General features: G+C 38.2%; 1 protein-coding gene across 1 annotated transcript; it reads left to right on the top strand.

The window, feature by feature from the left end:
• Positions 1-534: 534 nt before the first annotated feature.
• IL26 (interleukin 26) lies at positions 535-18,402 on the top strand. Its single transcript, XM_036456656.2, has 5 exons — positions 535-729; positions 815-871; positions 1,023-1,157; positions 17,963-18,028; positions 18,114-18,402. Exons 1-5 carry the CDS (start codon positions 559-561, stop codon positions 18,198-18,200), a joined length of 516 nt encoding a protein of 171 aa, XP_036312549.1. The 5' UTR covers positions 535-558; the 3' UTR covers positions 18,201-18,402.
• The last annotated feature ends 320 nt before the right edge of the window (positions 18,403-18,722 follow it).

Below are 18,722 nucleotides of genomic sequence, written 5' to 3'. Positions count from 1 at the left end.
GCTGGTTGCAGAATGATGGCTTCTGAGGGAAGAGGAGCCCAGTGAAAGGTGTTGCAAGGGATAGATAGAACTCTATATGCTATCACCAGCATGTTTCCCAGGGCTTCCCATTCTACTTCGCTGTTAAATTTTTCTGGGATACTCCTTGGAAAAGGGGATTCTCTTTTCATTTGGGAATTAAAAGAATTCACACACCTTCTGGAAATCAGACTTTTTCATTGGCATGGCATGACTTTTAAAATAATGAAATCTGTTCTGATAAGCAACTCAAGTTTTAACTCTTTTTGTGGGGTAGGGGGTGGAGGCCCCAATCTTACCAGTAAATTTGAGCTTTTGCTTAATGTCACAAATGGTGTGGTCAAAGATTTTTGATTATGAAGCAATCTTTAAAAAAAAAAATAGAACAGTCTAAGTGATCTTCCTCTATATATACTGTATGCTATCTTTCACAGCATCTCATTGGAGAGGCAGCCTTGAGGGGTAAAGTAAGTAGGTTATCCTCTCATCTTCGAACACAAGCAACTCTCTGGCTGCTGTGAGTGACACAGGTGGAGGGAAATGCGGGGGAATTGCATTTTGACGTCTGGGTTGCTGTTTGCCACTCTGTCTCTTGCTATTGCCAAGCACAAGCCATCTTCCTTCGCCAAGAGCTGCTACCCAAGGGGGACACTGTCCCAAGCTGTTGACATGCTCTATGTCAAGGCAGCAAGGCTCAAAGCAACAGTTCCAGTAAGTACGAGGCTCTTCTTACAATGAAGACCTACAGGACATTTATAATTCTGAATAAAACTTGTTTCTCTTTGTTTTGTTGTAGGAAGACAGCATAAAAAATATACGATTATTAAAAAAGAAATCAAAAAAGCTATTTATGGTAAGCCAGAGGGCCTTTCTTCTCTCCCAGGTTTCTAATTGTTTGATTTTTCCAGATGGTCATTAAGTAATAAACAGGGGGATGTTTCAGTGACATTTTACAAAGGCGATTCATGGTTTATCATGTGCAATTTCTTGTATCTTCTCTCTAGAAGAACTGCAGATTCCAAGAACAGCTTCTGTCCTTCTTCATGGAAGATGTTTTTGGTCAACTCCAATTACAAGTTTGCAAGGAAATGCACTTTGTGGAAGAATTTCACAGCTTTAGGCAGAAACTGAGCCGCTGTGTAAGTATGCACAGCAAACATGGTGAGTCTGGCCCTACAAACCTACCTAGAAAACAGCATATGTGAAGCTGTCTCCACATCAAAGGGTGAGTAAAAGGGCCTGAGTGTTGGCTTGTAGTCCACATGGAGAGCTCATTTCTAGGAAAACAGGATCAAATAACCATGCATAACTCAGAATGCCACTATTAATAATATCTCAAGGAATGGCAAGTAAACCATATTGAAGCAAGCTAAACTAACATGGAATGCTACTCAAATACAGAGGTGGGCAAGTGTAGGTTTATAGTTGGTCATATGGAAAATAATTAATAAATGATAATAGACTGCGTTTTGTATGCTCACAACTGTTAACCTACTTTCCCCCACTCGTGTATTTAACTAATTTTTTTTTTTTTAACATTCCCTCTTTATGATTCCCAAGTAGTTCATTCATTCATTGGATAGTTCTTAAGTACCAACTAGATGCCCAACACTATCTTAAGCTGTTTTCTTTTTCTTTCCCATAGTGCTGAGAACTTCTAGACTGCCATGCTCTCTGCTCTTGGGCAAGGTGGTTACTGAGACCTAAATGTGGGGCAGTTGGAGGTGGATTTTTATTTTTCAAGAGTTAGGATATCTTTGTCTTATGGTCCGTGAAAGGGTCAGGAATCCAAACCATAGCCACAAGGCAGAGGCATTTTGTGAGGGTGAGCTGGTCAGTTAGGCAAAAAATTCATTGAATCTATGTTCACTTTTCTTTGGTCAGTTTGTGTTTAGGTCATGTCCTTGTTTGGGAGTGGGGCTGCATGATTTTTAAATAAACTTTCTCATTTCACTAAAAGAGTAATAATGATTAAAAATTACAAACTGATACCTCTTTTTAGAACACAGAGAGATTGCTCTGGGCCAGTTCCTTTCCCTGAAATCATGGAAAGGCTGTCACTCATCTTTGGTTTATTCTATATTTAATCTATAAACTCTTATTAAGGCAGTGGGTAATATAGTCTTTTACATTTAAGTGGAATTATTATATAATTTTATATTTCTTTTGGCCTCCCTGATTAGATGATTATTCTCCCAAGGAAGAGAGTTTTTACTGCTAAAAGACTTGAAGAGGGGGAGAATAATCCATGGAAGCAGCTGCTATTGGGGGAAATAGAGACCCGTGGCAGCGACTGTAGGTTAGAGTGGGGTCATCCAAAGGACCAGCAAACTGTTCCCATTTCAGTATCCGGAAGCAGGCATCCTCTTCGGCTTTACTTTGTTAGTGCCTTCTGCTTTTCCTTTTGCTGGAGAACCTGGGCTCCTCTGTGTAGGTGCTATCATTTGCATTAGCCATCCGATTTCATTTAATGTTATTCTAAATGAAGTTTGTTAATGATAGTGAGGCACTCGAAGAAATCCTTAATCCTTGCCTGATACAATACAGTGTTATCTGAACATCTGGACTCTCCCCCTCTCTCAGGTGATCCCCCTTCCCCTTCCCAAGCCTGTCTGTTTTTACCATTAATCCAGTCTCCTTGGTTCAAATAGCTAGAAAACAGATAATGACAGTTATAACCCAAACCAAGCTGAAAAACTTAGAAAACACAGAATTGTATAGGAACTCTGGTTTTCCTTGATTTGTTTTTGATCCCTAAGGGGATCTCAGTCTGTCAATGAAGATGCCCTCCTCTCAGGGACTTGGGTCAATGCAGCACAGCATGGCACTTTTGGCGGGTTGTGGCCGCTTACCTAAGTGGTTGGCTCCCCCTTATGGCCAAATGGCAATACCACACCCAATCAACCTCCCCAAGAACCACCAAGCTCATTTACTTCTTATTTTCTCCCACCTGTAGCCAACCATTGTTAGCTTCAGTTAATTTGTCTCAGGAGCTCTGGACTTTATGCCCTGGGATGTATCTGCCACCTTTAGGAAACTGGTGGATTAGCCTGAGGTTAGGAAAGCCTTCTCAGTCACTTTGATGCACACTGACCACCAATGCAGGAACTGCCCCCTGGTGGTCAATGCACTCCCACACTGGGAGCACCGCTCAGCCAGAATTCAGAAGCTGGGCAGTGCAGCAGCGGTGGCAGGATCCTCTCCTGCCTCTGCGGCAGCATTAAGGACCCCTCAGGGGACATCCCCAGAGGGGTCCCAGACTGCAGAGAGGGCGCAGGCTGGGCTGAGGGGACCCCCTTTCCCCAGTGCTGCATGAATGACATGCACCAAGCCTCTAGTTTTAAAATAATCATCCAGGATTTAAAAAAAACAAACAATTACTCTGTTAAAGATACAAAGATATTTCAGTCCTCATAATGTTTTCAAATATCATAATCTGCCGTATTTTGCCAGATGGAATTTGACTCTGGACGAATTAGTTGATTTTATGTTGAGCTAGGAGGAATTTTTCACTTATTAAGAGCAAAGTACTAAATTACTTCTTTAAAATTGACAGTAAAGTCCTTGGTATTTTTAGGAGAGTTTGCATTGGGGAAATACTATAATTTCAGTGCTGGAACACTTATGTATTAATTACCAAATGTATATTGGATTATATCTGAGTTATCCTTCATAGTGGTTATTTTGTGTCTCCAGAGAAAACACTTAAAAACAAAGTCTAGTACAATCAGGAATTAGGTAGTGGATCTAATCTGCCCTATTATGCCAGATGGAGATGCTCAATATCTTTCTATTATGCAGCTGACATGGAACTTTTTTTTTTTTTTTATAATATATTTTATTGATTTTTAACAGAGAGGAAGGGAGAAGGATAGAGAGCTAGAAATGTCGATGAGAGAGAAACATTGACCAGCTGCCTCTTGCACACCCCTACAGGTGATGTGCCCGCAACCAAGGTACATGCCCTTGCCTGGAATCGAACCTGGGACCTTTCAGTCCGCAGACCGACACTCTACCACTGAGCCAAACCAGCTTTGGTGACATGGAACTTTAAGGTTACTGGCTAGATAGATAAGGGTACAACTCTTTTAACACTATTATCACGAACCAACCATTGGACATTTCTAAGCTTTAGCTTTCTTAGTTCAAAATTCAGATACAAAGTTAAAATGTCCATGGCAAATAAATAGTTCTGTTTTCTCATTTTAACTTGTTCTTTCCCAGGTAACATTGTGCCACTGACTACCATGTGATGAAGGCAAAGAAACAATTATCCACATTTTGAGGGTTTATGGATTTATACTTAACTAGAGGCCCAGTGCATGAGTTTATGAATGGGTGGGGTCCCCTGGCAATCAGGGCCGATTGAGGCTGTGGAGGGTTGGCCAGTAGGGGGAGGAAGTGCGGGAGGTTGGCTGTGGGAGGGAACTGACCACCAGGAGGCAGCTCTTGAGGTGAGTGTCTGCCTCCTGGTGGTCAGAGCACATCATAGCAACTGGGCGTTTGGTCGTTTGGTCGCTTAGGCTTTTGTATATACAGTGGTGCCTCGCATAAAGAACGCCTCGCACAGCGAACGCTGCACACAACGAACTTCATTTCATGATTCATACAACGAACTTCGTTTCACACAACGAAGTCGCCCGAGCTTCCACGATCGCTGCCGATGTATTGCATCCTTCCGCGCAGGCACTGCAGGCAGTCGTTAGTCACTGCGCTTAACTTAAGCACGTATCGCGGCAATCGTTCTTCATTATGAATTAAATCACGCACGTATCACGGCAGTCGTCCTTTTAAGTTAAACTCAATATTTTTTTTATATCATGATGTATCTAAATAAAAATAATAACAAAAAAATTTATCTTTTTTTATGTCATCTTAGCATATTTTATGCTACAGAACGAATTATTTTTTTTTTAGCATGTATTGTTATGGGAAAATGCGTTTCACATAACGAACTTTTCTCATAACAAACTTGCTCCTGGAACGAATTAAGTTCGTTGTGTGAGGCACCACTGTATATGGATGTGTAGCCATGGAGTGGCTGAAATCAAGGGTTTTTGTTCCCTTCTTTCATTTTTTTCTTCTTCCTTCCTCTCACCTATCTCTCCTTTCATAAAATATTTTCAGAATATTTTTTGTACCTGCTCTGAGTCAATTTGCTGAATAGCCAATTTGCAAAATGAGCAACTTTTTGAATCCATTATTTCATTTACCTATCTAGTTTTAGTTGACTGGTTTTATTTTATCTTCATATAAAAGAATTCCTTTGTTTTAAGGAATATTCTAATTTTTCTTGGTTTCAGATTTCTACCTTTGGAATTGGAGACTGAGTAGCAGGGAGAAGGGAGGTTGGGGAAACAAAGAAGAGTCATAATAAGGGAATTGTTGTGAACATGCAGAATTTTTAAAAATACACTTAACATAAATCTGTTCTTATACATGAAAAAAATGCATTTGTAGGCATTCCTTTGAGTGAAGAATACATTCAAGCATATAGCATGTACAAATTTCAATATCAGAAAGACACTAATTGCTGTAACAAATACTGTCACAAATTTTAGTGGCTTTACATTTTAATATTTTTTAAATCCTTTCTCGAGGACATGCTTAAGGAGAGGAAGGGAGAGAAAGAGAGAGAAAGAGAGAAAAAGAGAGAGAGAGAGAGAGAGAGAGAGAGAGAGAGAGAGAGAAGAGAGAAACATTGATTGTCTGCCTTCTGTATGTGCTCCAACCTGGGATTGAACCCAAAACCCAGGTATGTGCCCTGACTGGGAATTGAACCAGCAACTTTTCAGTGCACTCTATGACACTCAACAAACTGAGCCACCTGATAGGGCAGTGGCTTTACATTTTAGAACTTTATTTCTTTCCCATGTAAGTTACAGTTGCCATTTTTCTGGATAAGGTTGCTTTCCTCCACATTATTAATAGGCATCCAGGCTTCTATATTGTAGCTCTTTCATTCCCTACACTTTTTACATTTAGTCAGGTGAAGGGGGATGAGAGCAAGAAGACATATTTTCTTATAGCCTTGTTCCCAAAACGACACATAGTTTTCTGCTTATATGCCATTGGCTAGAAATACTCAAATAGCCACAATAACGGCAAGGAACCCTGGGAAATGTTGTCTAGCTTATGGCCAAGAAGAAGAAATAAATTTTGGTAAATAGCTAGCAGTCTCTGATATAATTTTTTAAAGTATTTGTTTATTAGTATATTATTTTTTGACCAGTGATACAGCCTTCATGAGCATGATACAGTGAATGGAACACTTTTTCCATTCAGAATACTTATTTTGAGATTTATTCATGTTATTGAGAGTATCAATAATTTTTTTTAATGCCAAGTAGTAGTCCATTGAAATGATATAACACAATGTATTTGCCTATTATTATATGAGGCCTGGTGCATGAAATTTGTGCATGAGGTGGGGATGTGTGCGTTCTTCAGCCCAATCTGGGACCCCTCGAGGGATGTCCGATTACCTGTTTAGTCTAAACGGGCCTTCGGACATCCCTCTCACAATCCAGGACTGCTGGCTCCCAACTGCTTGCCTGCCTCCCTTTCTGATTGCCCCTAACCACTTCTGCTTGCCAGCTTATCACCCCCTAACCACTCTCCTGCCAGCCTGATTGATGCTTACTGCTCCCCTGTCAGCCTGATTGCCCCTAACTGCCCTCCCCTGCAGGCCTGGTCACCCCTAACTGCCCTCCCCTGCTGGCCTGATCACCCACAACTGCTCTCCCCTGCAGGCCTGGTTCCTCCTAACTGCCCTCCCTTGTAGGCCATCTTGTGTCCATGTGGCGGCAACCATCTTTGACCACATGGGGGCAGCCATCTTATGTGTTGGAGTGATGCTCAATTTGCATATTATTCTTTTGTTAGATAGGATAGAGGCATGGTGCATAGGTGGGGGCTGATTGGTTTGCCCTGAAAGGTGTCCAGGATCAGGGTGGAGGTTCCCTTGGGGCATGAGGTGGCCTGAGTGAGGGGCCTGTGGTAGTTTGCAGGTCAGCCATGCCCCCCAGCAACACAAGTGGAGGCCCTGGTATCTGGGATTTATTTATCTTCTACAATTGAAACTTTGTAGCCTGGAGGGGAGGCCAGGGCAGGCCAGAGTGGGCAGAAAGCTTGGGTTTCTCCATCATCAGGGGCAACCCAAGCCTCCTGCTCTCTCCAGCTCTGTGGCCACCACCATATTTCTTGGGTTAATTTGCATACTCACTCCTGATTGGCTGGTGGGCATGGCTTGTGGGCATAACAGAGGTTTGGTCAGTTTGCATGTTTTTCTTTTATTAGATAGGATTTTTATATCTCCAGGTTTTAGCTGTCACAAATAAAACTGCTATGGTCATTCATACTATAATTCATTTTGTTGATTTCTCAATGTATCCTTTTTTAGTTTAATATATTTTCTCTATTGCTTTTCTGTTTTTATTAAGTTGATTTCCATTATGAACTTTACTATTTCTTTTTTTTTCTGTTAAATTTGTGTTTAATCTACTCTATAATTTTTTTAAAAATATATTTTTATTGATTTCAGAGAGAAAGGAGGAGAGAGAGAGAGAGAGAGAGAGAGAGAGAGAGAGAGAGAGAGAGAGAGAGAGAGAGAGAGAAACATCAGTGGTAATCTTTGATTGGCTGCCTACTGCAAGCCCCCTACTGGGGATTGAACCTGCAACTCAGGTATGTGCCCTTGACCAGAATTGAACTGGGACCTTTTAGTTCAAAGGCCAATGATCTATCCACTGAGCCAGACCAGCTAGGGCTATAGTTTCTTAAGGTGAAAGCTTGGGTCATTAACTTGAGACCTTTCAGGTTTCTTTTAAGGTTGAAGCTGAGGTCGTTAGTTTGAGATTTTCTGTCCTTTCATATAGTGTCATAAATTTCCCTTTAAATATTGTTTATCTACATACCCCACTCTTTGATGTAAGTGCTTAATTTTCATTCATTTAAAAATGTTCTCTAATTTCCTGTTTGATTTCTTCTGTCACCCAGGGGTTATTTAGAACGGTGTTATTTAGTATCTGTATTATATGGGGACTTTTCCAGATACTGCTTTGATTTTGAATTCTAATTTGATGACATTTTGGTAAGAGAACATATTTTTGTGACTTGAATCCTTTTATATTTGTTGAGCCATCTTTTATGGTCCCAAATTTGGTTTATTTATTTAAAATATATTTTATTGATTTTTACACAGAGAGGAATTGAGAGGGACAGAGAGTCAGAAACGTCGATGAGAGAGAAACATCGACTAGCTGCCTCTTGCACACCCCCCACTGGGGATGTGCCCACAACCAAGGTACATGCCCTTGACCAGAATCGAACCTGGGACCTTTCAGTCCGCAGGCTGATGCTCTATCCACTGAGCCAAACCAGTCCCAGCAAATTTGGTTTATTTAAGCAAATGTTCTATGTGTATTTAAAGAGAATAGATATTATGCTTTGGGTATAGTGCTTTATAATATCAATTAGATCTAGTTGTTATTGTTTCCCAATTATTCTATATCTTTACTGATTTTCTTTCTACTTATCAATTATTGATATCTCTGACATTAATAATGGATTCCTTGATTTTTTTCCTTGAAGTTCTATCAGTACTCATATTAGAAGTCCATATATTTTGAAATTCTGTTATTAGGCACATAAATATTTATGATTAGATGTCAGCCATTATATATTTTATCTTATTGGCTCTAGATATTTTTTGTGTTCCTTTAAATATTCTTAAACTTTGTTTGGGGAGACAGTTAAATTGCTTGAAAAGAGTTTAATTCTTTTCGACCTTGTTTTAAAGTTTTATTAGTTAGGATTAAAGCATTATTTTGTCTAATTCTTAAGTTAACATATTTCAGTTAACTTTATCCAAATCCCTGTGCACTCTTTTTTCCCCTCTCTTCTTTTTCTTCTTCCTTCTTCTTGCAATTAATTTGTTAAAGAAATTGAGTAACTTGTTTAAAGAGGTTTTCATAGTCTATATTTTGCTGATTGCATTTTCATAAACTAATTTAATATATTCTTTTCTTTATTTCTCATACATTAGTAATTACATATAGAGAATCAATCAGGTTCAGGTTTGATGTTTTGGCTGGATTAGTTCATATATAATGTTGTGTACGTTCATTAAGAGGCACATAATATATGGCATCCATTTTTATCACTTTTGCTGTCATTGGTAATTATTGTCTGGATCTATTCATAAGGCATTTCAAAATGATATTTAAAAATTCTATTATGTTTTATTTATTAGCCTGGATGTTCTATAAACAGAATATAACTAGTACTATCTGACTGTCCTGAGGAACTTGTCATGTACGAAAGGCAGAAAAATACTTAATTATTTTTATTTATTTACCAGATTTCAATATAAGGAATTAATTTTCTAATGTTCTTTCAAGATTGTCAACGAGTTGTTATTTTCTCTTCATTTCATTATTAACTCATGGACTTAAATTATTTTTTTATTTTTAAGAAGCCTTTCTAATTTCTATAAGCATACTGCCTTTTGGGTTTCTTTGCAAGTCTACTAAGACTGGAATCTTCTTTAACTACTCTTAAGACATAGTACCAGAAAAAAAGAAAAAAGATATGGTACCATAACCTGGCCAATGATGCTCAGTGGTTGAGTGTCACTCTCTGAACCAGGAGGTCATGGTTCGATTCCTGGTCAGGGCACACATTCAGGTTGCAGGCTCGATCCTCAGTGTGGAGCATGCAGGAAGCAGTTGATCAATGATTCTCTTTCATCATTGATATTTCTATATATCTCTCTCCCTCTCCTTTTCTCTCTGAACTCAATAAAAAACATAATTTAAAAAAGATATAGCACTTTGATAATTATCCTGAGATGCTCCAAGGTCTGAAATCTTCATTGTATTTGAATGTCATCTCAGGGTTTCTGGTAACATTCTGAAGATTTTGTAGCACCAGTTAAAATGTTATATTTTTACATAATCTGATTTGGGTAATTTAGATAGTAAAATCATTAAAAAAAATAAATTATGGGTAACATAAAGTACCTTTTTTTTTTATATATAACCTTTGCTAACCATGATATTTGGCTAAATGGTATTTGGGAAGTTGACCTATGCATATGTAAGAAGACATTTTAAAGGTTTTTATAGTTCTGAAATACTCTGACTTGAAATGCAAGTTAATAGTTGCTTAATTGAATTCACAAAATAATTTGCCTAATTGCGAATAATCAAAGTTGAAGCTAAAAAAAGAAATTCCATTAGTTTTTAAGATTTTATCATTTACTTTAATTAGCATTTTGAGAGCCTGAATAGTAATTGGTAATTAGAGAAAGGCTCATCTTTATATTGTGTGTAATTAACTTAAAGTCTGATAAGTCTTAGGAAATAGAATATTTGTATCTCCATTTCTTGGAGTGTGTTTGATAAGTAATTTTTATTATTAATTATAACTAACTTGAGAGAGAGATAACTTATCAACGTGTGAAGCATTACTAATTATTTATCCTTGTATTTAATTTCAAATGTTTTTTAATTGCAATTGGTTGACCTGATAAAGCTAGATGTAGGAAGTGAGACCAACCCTGCTTTATTCTTTCATTAACTGCAAAGTCCAAATCTTGTCGTCAAGGATAGCAATAATCTCATCTTGTGGTTGTTGGAAGAAATAAGTGAGATAATATATCAAAGTGCCTAGCATTTAATAGTTCTGTAAAACTGTTAGTGTCTTTCCTTACTGCTTTCCATACACAGAACACTAATTTTCTTCTAGTTACATTTTCTCAACAATTGCCAAAAGAGTAATTCTCCTAAACAATCAAATACCTTTCTAGTATCTACTGTTAGTGTTTGTTGCATTATGTGTATAATGTATAGCAGAACTTTGATTTCAAGATAAATAGATCAAGTAATTGGTTTTAACCTTGGTTAAATACATTTTCTTTTTCTTTTTTGGTGCTCGCCTATAATTTAGTTTTACTTTTTTTATTGTTGACACCATCACAGATGTCCTCCTCTTCTACCCCCACCCCTTTGCCTATTTCCATCCAGCCCCCACCACACACACATGGTTGTCTGTTACCATGAGCTATGTATATATGCTCTTTGACTAATCTCTTCATCTTTAATCCAGTCCCTTCCACCCTGCTCTCCTCTGACATCTTAGTTTGTTCCATGTAGCCATGCCACTCTTTCTATTTTGTTCATCAGTTCATTTTGCTCATTAGATTTCACATATTAGTGAGATCATATGGTATCTGTCTTTCTATGTCTGGCTTATCTCACTTAGCATAAGAACCTCTAGGTCTTTACATACTGTCACGAAGGATAAGATCCTTCTTTTTTACAGAGTCTAAGGTAACTACAGGTGAGTGAAATTATAGACACTCATTTATATCAGGGGATTCTGTTAGTTACATAGCATATAGAAATAGGACATTATTTTGTAACTCTCCTGATATATATATATTTACACAGGTATTAGATATCTGTTTTGCTTTTTAAAAAGCAAATGTTTGATTATGAACTTGCTTTTGAAGAGAGACATGGCAAAAAAATTATTACCCTTTTCTCCTTTCATACAACCTATTTGGTTGCAAATATAGGTAAGCTTTCTTTCAATAATGTTAATTAAAAATGTTTTCTTTTTAAGTTTCCTATAAACCTGTCTGGTATCAGTCATTTTGTGTTGATGTACTAATGCTCAACTTTTGCCAAAGTGATATAACATTTAAAAAAATAGATTTTCAAGATGGGCTATACTTACTGTCCTCAAGTGTTATTTTAACGAACCTCAGAAAATATTTGTGATATCACATAAAAAACTTCAAAAAGTTAATAAGATTTGCTGAAAAAACCTATATGCTGTCATACAATAAAATAAAATTAGTTTAATCTTTAATCTAACTCTTTATCATTGACATTCTGGGGAAAAGAAAATTTTAGGAAACCTAGGCCATGGCCAAAGTAGGAACTGCCTTAACATTAAGGTTAAATAAATAAATAAATACATACATACATAAATAAATAACTCTAAACAAACAAAAGGAAACAAAAAAGAATGGTTATAATTTGGGGCAGTAAATAAAATATACACTCTTTGAATGGTTGGGAGAATATGGCATATACCTAGAATAGGAGATAATATAATAAAACTCTTTTTGTAGAAAGGTTGGAGGTTGCTCTTTGTGAGAACACAGTGTGAGCAGTTATTTCTCTGAGAGACTGACTATACATGTGTAGCTGTCCACTCACAGACACATATTTTCTCAGAATTTTCAGTGGGGAGGGATTTTTTACTTTTGCTTTAACTATCATACACAATACACATTTATATAATTTTTCAAACACATGAGGACACTGTGGACACCAATTAAGGACTGCATTACTTGTTCATCCAATTGTTTCAAACAAAGCTCTAATGCTCATAAGTGCCTAAGACTTGCTTCAAACTTACTAAACCCATGTCCCAAAGCGGTAAGCTGATGCTTGCATCTCATTCATTGATTCATTTAGTAAACAACAATTTGTTGAGTGTTAGTATTTGCAGAACACTATTCCAGAAGCCGCGGATTTAACAAAAATTGGCAGGTATCTCTGTCCTCGTAGAGCTCCTTGAAAATGCTTTCGGCCGGTTTCAGCTCATCTCAGGTTGTGGCAGGTGCAGAGGAGGGAGCACGCAGGAGGAGGTGCTGCAGCAGGGCAAATGCGTATCAAACCACGGGTAATGGAGTCCGGGATTTCAGCTCCGATCTCAAGGGTGTTTACATCACCTCTGCTCTCTCCAGCCACGGAACATCATGCTTCCTGGGCCTACTCATTCCTTGTCCCTGTTCCTTCCACTCCATCTTATCCTACAAGATGCAACTCGCTTGTTTTTCCTTCTAGAAACCTTCTAGGGTTCCACAGTCAGATCGTGTCTTTTCTGTCTCCCAGAACAGTTGTATTTTAAAACCACAGTATTTATCACAGAGTATTATAATTTTGCGTCACTGTCTGTCTGAATAGATGAACCATCACTTGAACACCAAGGCAATTTCCATGATGTAGGGTCATTTTATAAATCAACACCATGTGGGCGGGAATGCTACTGTATGCCTAGCAAATAGTTAGTGTGCAATACAAATGTACTTAATGAATGGTTAGGCCTTGTGTTTGGTTTTCTATGACTATCTCACACCTCTCTTTGATCTGGTCCCTAGTTATTCTAGCCTTACTAATAATTTACCTTTAGTCTAGAATCTAGATCATATCCACTTTGGTTGAGTTTGTCAAATCCTTCAACCATTTTTATAATAAAACTGCTTGCCCTTCGTTGCACGTTCTGTTTCTGGCAAATGCAACTAGACCCTAAAATATGAGATAAAAGAAACAATTTGTTTATAACATCCTCCTTTTAAGCAAAGCAATTGAAATTATGACAATAAAATCTGGCTATCCTACTGTGTCTGTGGACATATGTACAAAAGTCAGGAAAATTAGGACTTTCTGGGTCAGAACTTTTTTAAAAAATTAATTGTTCTTTTTGTTGAATTTATTGGGGTGACATTAGTTAATACAATTATACAGGTTTCAGGTTTGCAATTCTAAAATACATCATCTGTGTAATGTATTGTGTGTTCACCACCTCAAGCCAAGTCTCCTTTCATCACCACTTATTCCCTTTTAACCTTATTCTACCTCCTCTCACCCCCAATCCCCTTCTCTCTGGTAATCACCATACTGTTGTCTGAGTCTATTAGTTTATTTAATTTTTGCTTAATACCTTCACCTTTTTCACCCAACCCTGCAACCCACTCCCCTCTGACAGCTGTCAGTCTCTTCTCTATCTATGAGTCTGTTCTATTTTGTTTGTTAGTTTAATTTTTTTTCCATTAGATTCCACATACGAGTGAAATCATATGGTACTTGTCTTTCTCTAAGTGACTTATTTCACTTAGCATAATCCTGGGTCAGATCTTTCATAGGGGTTATTTATAATAAACAGAGCTTAAGGCACTAAAAAATCACATAAACCAATATACCTCTAGTGACAATCCTGGCCTATTAAGTGTTATCTATCTATCTATCTATCTATCTATCTATCTATCTATTTCCAAACCTTGTTTTTCTCATTTTTTGCTCTCTTGTTCTACTTAGGGTAGCATATGGCTTAGATGGAGTGAGGTCAAAAGCCTCTTTATGCTTCCCACCCTGCTGTGGGATGCACTGCAGATCAAAGTTTTCTGGGCAAAGAATATAGTCACAGGAATGTCTTAATAATATTTAACTTCTGTAATGTCCAGGATTTGGTTGGCTTCTTTGATCTCCCACTTTCAGTGTTAAATCTTCAAATCCTAACACATGGGAATTTGATATTACCCCATGTAACTTGAATCTTCTGTGCTTTGTGCTGATCCTTGCATGTAAGAACTTTGATATAGTGCCTTGAAATGAGGCAAGTATTACTTCTCTTTTATATTGAGTTTTCTTTTTTTTTTCTAATTGCAAGATTTGGGCTACTTTTATGTTAGACTAGGGCCTGGTGCACGAAATTTGTGCTGGGGAGGGGGTGTCCCTCAGCCTGGCCTGCACCCTCTCCAATCTGGGACCCCTCAGACATCCCTCTTGCAAATGGGAATGCTGGCTCCTAACCGCTCACTTGCCTGACTGCCTGATCACTACTAATTGCTCTCCATCCCATCCAGATCTCCCCCAACTGTTTCTCCTCACCTCCTCTCCCCCAGCTTACCTGCTCATCCCCAACTGACACTCCTCCCCTGCTGGCCTGCTCGCTCCCAACTGCTTCACCCACCGGCCTGCTCACCCCTAACTGCCCCACCCACTGGCCTGATCGCCCCCAACTGACCTCCCCTGGCGGCCTGATTGCCCCAACTGCCCCCCTGCCAGCCTGATCACCCCCAACTGCCTCCACTGCTGGTCTGCTCACCCTCAACTGCCCCCCTTACTGGCCTGCTTGCCTCCAACTGCACTCCCTGCTGGCCTGATAGCCACCAACTAGCCCCCCCCCCCCCCCAGTCGGCCTGGTCACCCTCAGCTGACCCCTTCCCCTGCCAGCCTATCACCCCCAACTGTCCTCTCCTCTTGGCCTGATCGCCCCTAACCTCCTCTGCCTCAGCCCTGCCACCATGGCTTTGTCTGGAAGGATATCCTAAAGCTCTCCTGGTCTAATTAATATATTACACTTTTATTAGTATAGATAATTGTAGGCTAAAAGGACTTGTATCTGATAAAACTATTCATTTATAAGATAATGGGCAGACTTCTTTAAATTATGACCAGACCTACTAACGTGGCTGAAACTAGGCTTGGTATCTCTAGAATTTTCTTTTGTAGTTCCAATCTGATAAACAAATCAACAACAACAACAACAAAACACACACACACACACACACACACACACACAGGGTTTCTTCTTTTATTTATTATCATGTTGTCCATTTTCAGGTTGAAATCTTTCTCTGCCATCAGCTTAAATTCATTTCTGACATTACCTCTTGTGTTATATGGAGCAGAGATCTTTGAGCTAATTTCCCTTTGAAACGATTTTGAAAGTTTTCAACAAGAGATTGACTTAGTTGAAATATTTTTTCCAAGTTATGCTGTTTATTTTTTTCAGTTTAATAGAGTGTTTTTAATTAAAGACTCTGGAGTCAGAATATTTGGATTCAGACCTCAGCCTGACACAGGCAGAATATTAACTTCCATGCTTCAGTCCGTAAAATGAGGAAGTAATAGTACCTCCCTCATAGAGTTGTTGTGAGGACCGGATGAATTCATACACCTAAAGCCTTCAGATTAGTGCCTGACATATAACTCTAACATATTACATGTTGACTATTTTTGCCTACCCATCTTCTCAGTATTTCTGTCTTCACTTGAAGGGGAATTGGATAAAGATGAGAGCTCCTGAAACTGCTGAATTTTTACCTCCTACCAGTAAACTTGTGCTTTGTTAATTTTTCTACCTACAACTCTTTTATCTACTAACACTATCTTGCTCATCATTATGACTTTAGTACCTAGCAGCTGGCCCAACAAATAGTAGGCACTTTAGGGATATTTAATGAATGATTGAATTCTTTCTGTTTTCTCTGACATTGGCTACCACTGTCCTGGATCTGTCATGCTTTGCCTTGACCTTATAGGATTGGCTTGAGCTGAAATATCCTCTTCTTAATTTAGGACTCTTATCACAGGAACATCCAATCCCGTGCTTGTAAAGCCCATCAACTGCACCTTACCAGAACATTCATGTCTGCAGTCCTGTGCCTCATCACCAAAGCTCTTCCCCCTAAGCAAGGTCTGACTGGAAGGCAGAGTCCCCGTCTGTGCAGTCATTGATACCATCATCACCTTTAAGCCCCGAAACAGCATTCAAGATATAACTGTCAAATAATTTCAGTTATTTTCTCTTGGTAGGAAAGGAGCCTGAATTATGCTTCTTCTCTCCACTTCTCACCTTTGCATTTTGGCCCTTCGTATTTTAGTTAACCAACGGGACCTGTTGGTTGACATTGGCTGTGTTTCATTTGCTGTAATAGGTGTTGTCATTTAGTTGCTTCTACTTCATGAGTTTTAATTAAGTGTTATCTTTATTGATGTCCCCGACTCTGTTACACTACTCTTGTGATACCTTGGGTGAGTGACTTACACAAGTGGAGCTTGGTTTCCTTTTCTACAACTTGTGTACACGTGGCCTTCCCTGGTCTATTCTAGAGCTAATGTTTTATGAGCAAAAACTAAATTGATACATTAGATATCTTCACCTTTTTCTTTCCCTTTCTCTAATTAACTCGATAGAAATTTGTGAAAGAACAGAAGATGATGTTAATTCCTTCCTACTTATCTCCTAGGCAATCCTGTGCTCAGATAGGATTTGAAAATTCACCTCCTCAAGGGAGACTGGTAGTCTTTACCAGCCAGGCTATAAATCATCAGCCTCCTCCTTCTCTTAATTCAGAAATTAATATTGATTTCTTATTGCTTTCTCCTAATTTCTCTGGCAATTGACTCCTGAATATTGTACTGTACAGTGCAATGTACATAATAGTCATAGTTACGGTAATTTTTCAAAAAGTAAAACTTCTTTGTCCACATCTCTCTTGTTCAATTGCCCCAGCCAAGCTTTTTTTCTTTCAGTTTCCTGCCTCAGAGCCTTTGCACACCTCTCCCTCTGCCTGAATAATCTCTCCTGTGCTTCTTCCCCCACCACCTCCATCTTTCTCTAGATCCTAAAATAACTGGTTCCTTTTCATTTTTCAGATCTTAAATTCAAATGTCATTCTTCAAAAGAACCCTCCTTGACCAATTGAAAGTATATCATTCTTATAAATCCCTATCACAGAGTCTCGTGCATTACAAACACAGCTTTCATTGTAATTTGTAAAGTTCAATTTTTGTTTCTTTTCTTATATATCATCTGCGTCCACCATGAAACTATATGCTCTGTGAGGACAGACACCATGTATTATTTATTGCCAATGCATATCCATGCCCAGAACATAATACCTACCGTATTTTCCAGTGTATAAGATGGCCCCTTAATTTTACAGTTAAAACATAGGTTTAGGCTTATATTCGCTGTATAAGACTACCCCCCACTTCCGAGGCAACACCAGTTCTTTTTTTAATAGACCGCTTCTCTGACTCTGGCCAATCTTAGCAGGCTTTTTACTAGAACACAGTGTAGCTTCGAGTACAGAACATGTATAATTTGCATGCATAAAAAGCCTGCTCGGATTGGCTGAGTTAAAGAGGCGGTCTATTAAAAAAAGAACTGGTGTTGCCTCAGAAGTGGGGGGTAGTCTTATACCGCGAATATAGGCCTAAACCTATGTTTTAACTGTAAAATTAGGGGGTCGTCTTATACACCAGGAAATATGGTACTCAATAAGTGTTTTCTGAATATGAAAGTACTATTAGTGCCTCTTCAATAATATTATCTGTATTTACTGTTGATTTCTTAGATTTCCTGTGCTTCATCAGCTAGAGAGATGAAATCCATTACTAGGATGAAAAGAACATTTTATGGGGTAAATATTCCAAATACTTGCTTTTGAATACTGTGATTTTTAAATCAACAAGATTTCTGCTTTTATATCTCTACTTTATCTGCAGATTGGAAACAGAGGAATCTACAAAGCCATCAATGAATTGGATATACTTCTTTCCTGGATTAAACAATTCCTGGAAAATATTAAGTAATGCAAGAAATCAATTGATTTGATTATTTTAAAACAGAATAAAAACCACCAGGAACAAATTTAAAACAGCGTATTTCTTTTTTAAATTCTGTACATAGTACTGACAGCAAGTTAGATTCATAATGGACTGGAGCAGGCATGTCAAACTTGCAGCCCTCAACAAATATTCATTAACGATGACTCATTTATTCCAGCCCTTTGTATTCAGCATGTCTCTATCGAAATAAACCTATGTTTCTATGAAAATTGAAGCTTTTGCTTTTTTGCGGCCCTCATAAACTTAAACCTTGTTTATTTGGCCAGTGTTAGCCTTTGAGTTTGATATGCTTGGACTAGAGAAATTTAACAAAATAAAGTTTTATAGTACTTTCATTTTGAACATATTTTGTTACTGCCAAACACATTGAATACATTTAATTGAAAGGTGTAGAATCAAAATTAACTCATCTAATATTTGTGGAGAGAAAATGGCAGATTTCTAGGAAATACTATAATGTTATTGGGACTGAAATAAATGCTATAG

Source organism: Pipistrellus kuhlii, unplaced genomic scaffold (assembly GCF_014108245.1).
Source record: "Pipistrellus kuhlii isolate mPipKuh1 unplaced genomic scaffold, mPipKuh1.p scaffold_m20_p_3, whole genome shotgun sequence".
Taxonomy (NCBI): Eukaryota; Metazoa; Chordata; class Mammalia; order Chiroptera; family Vespertilionidae; genus Pipistrellus; species Pipistrellus kuhlii.
The sequence above is the reverse complement of the archived record's forward strand: the minus strand, read 5'-3'. Positions and strand labels throughout refer to the sequence as shown.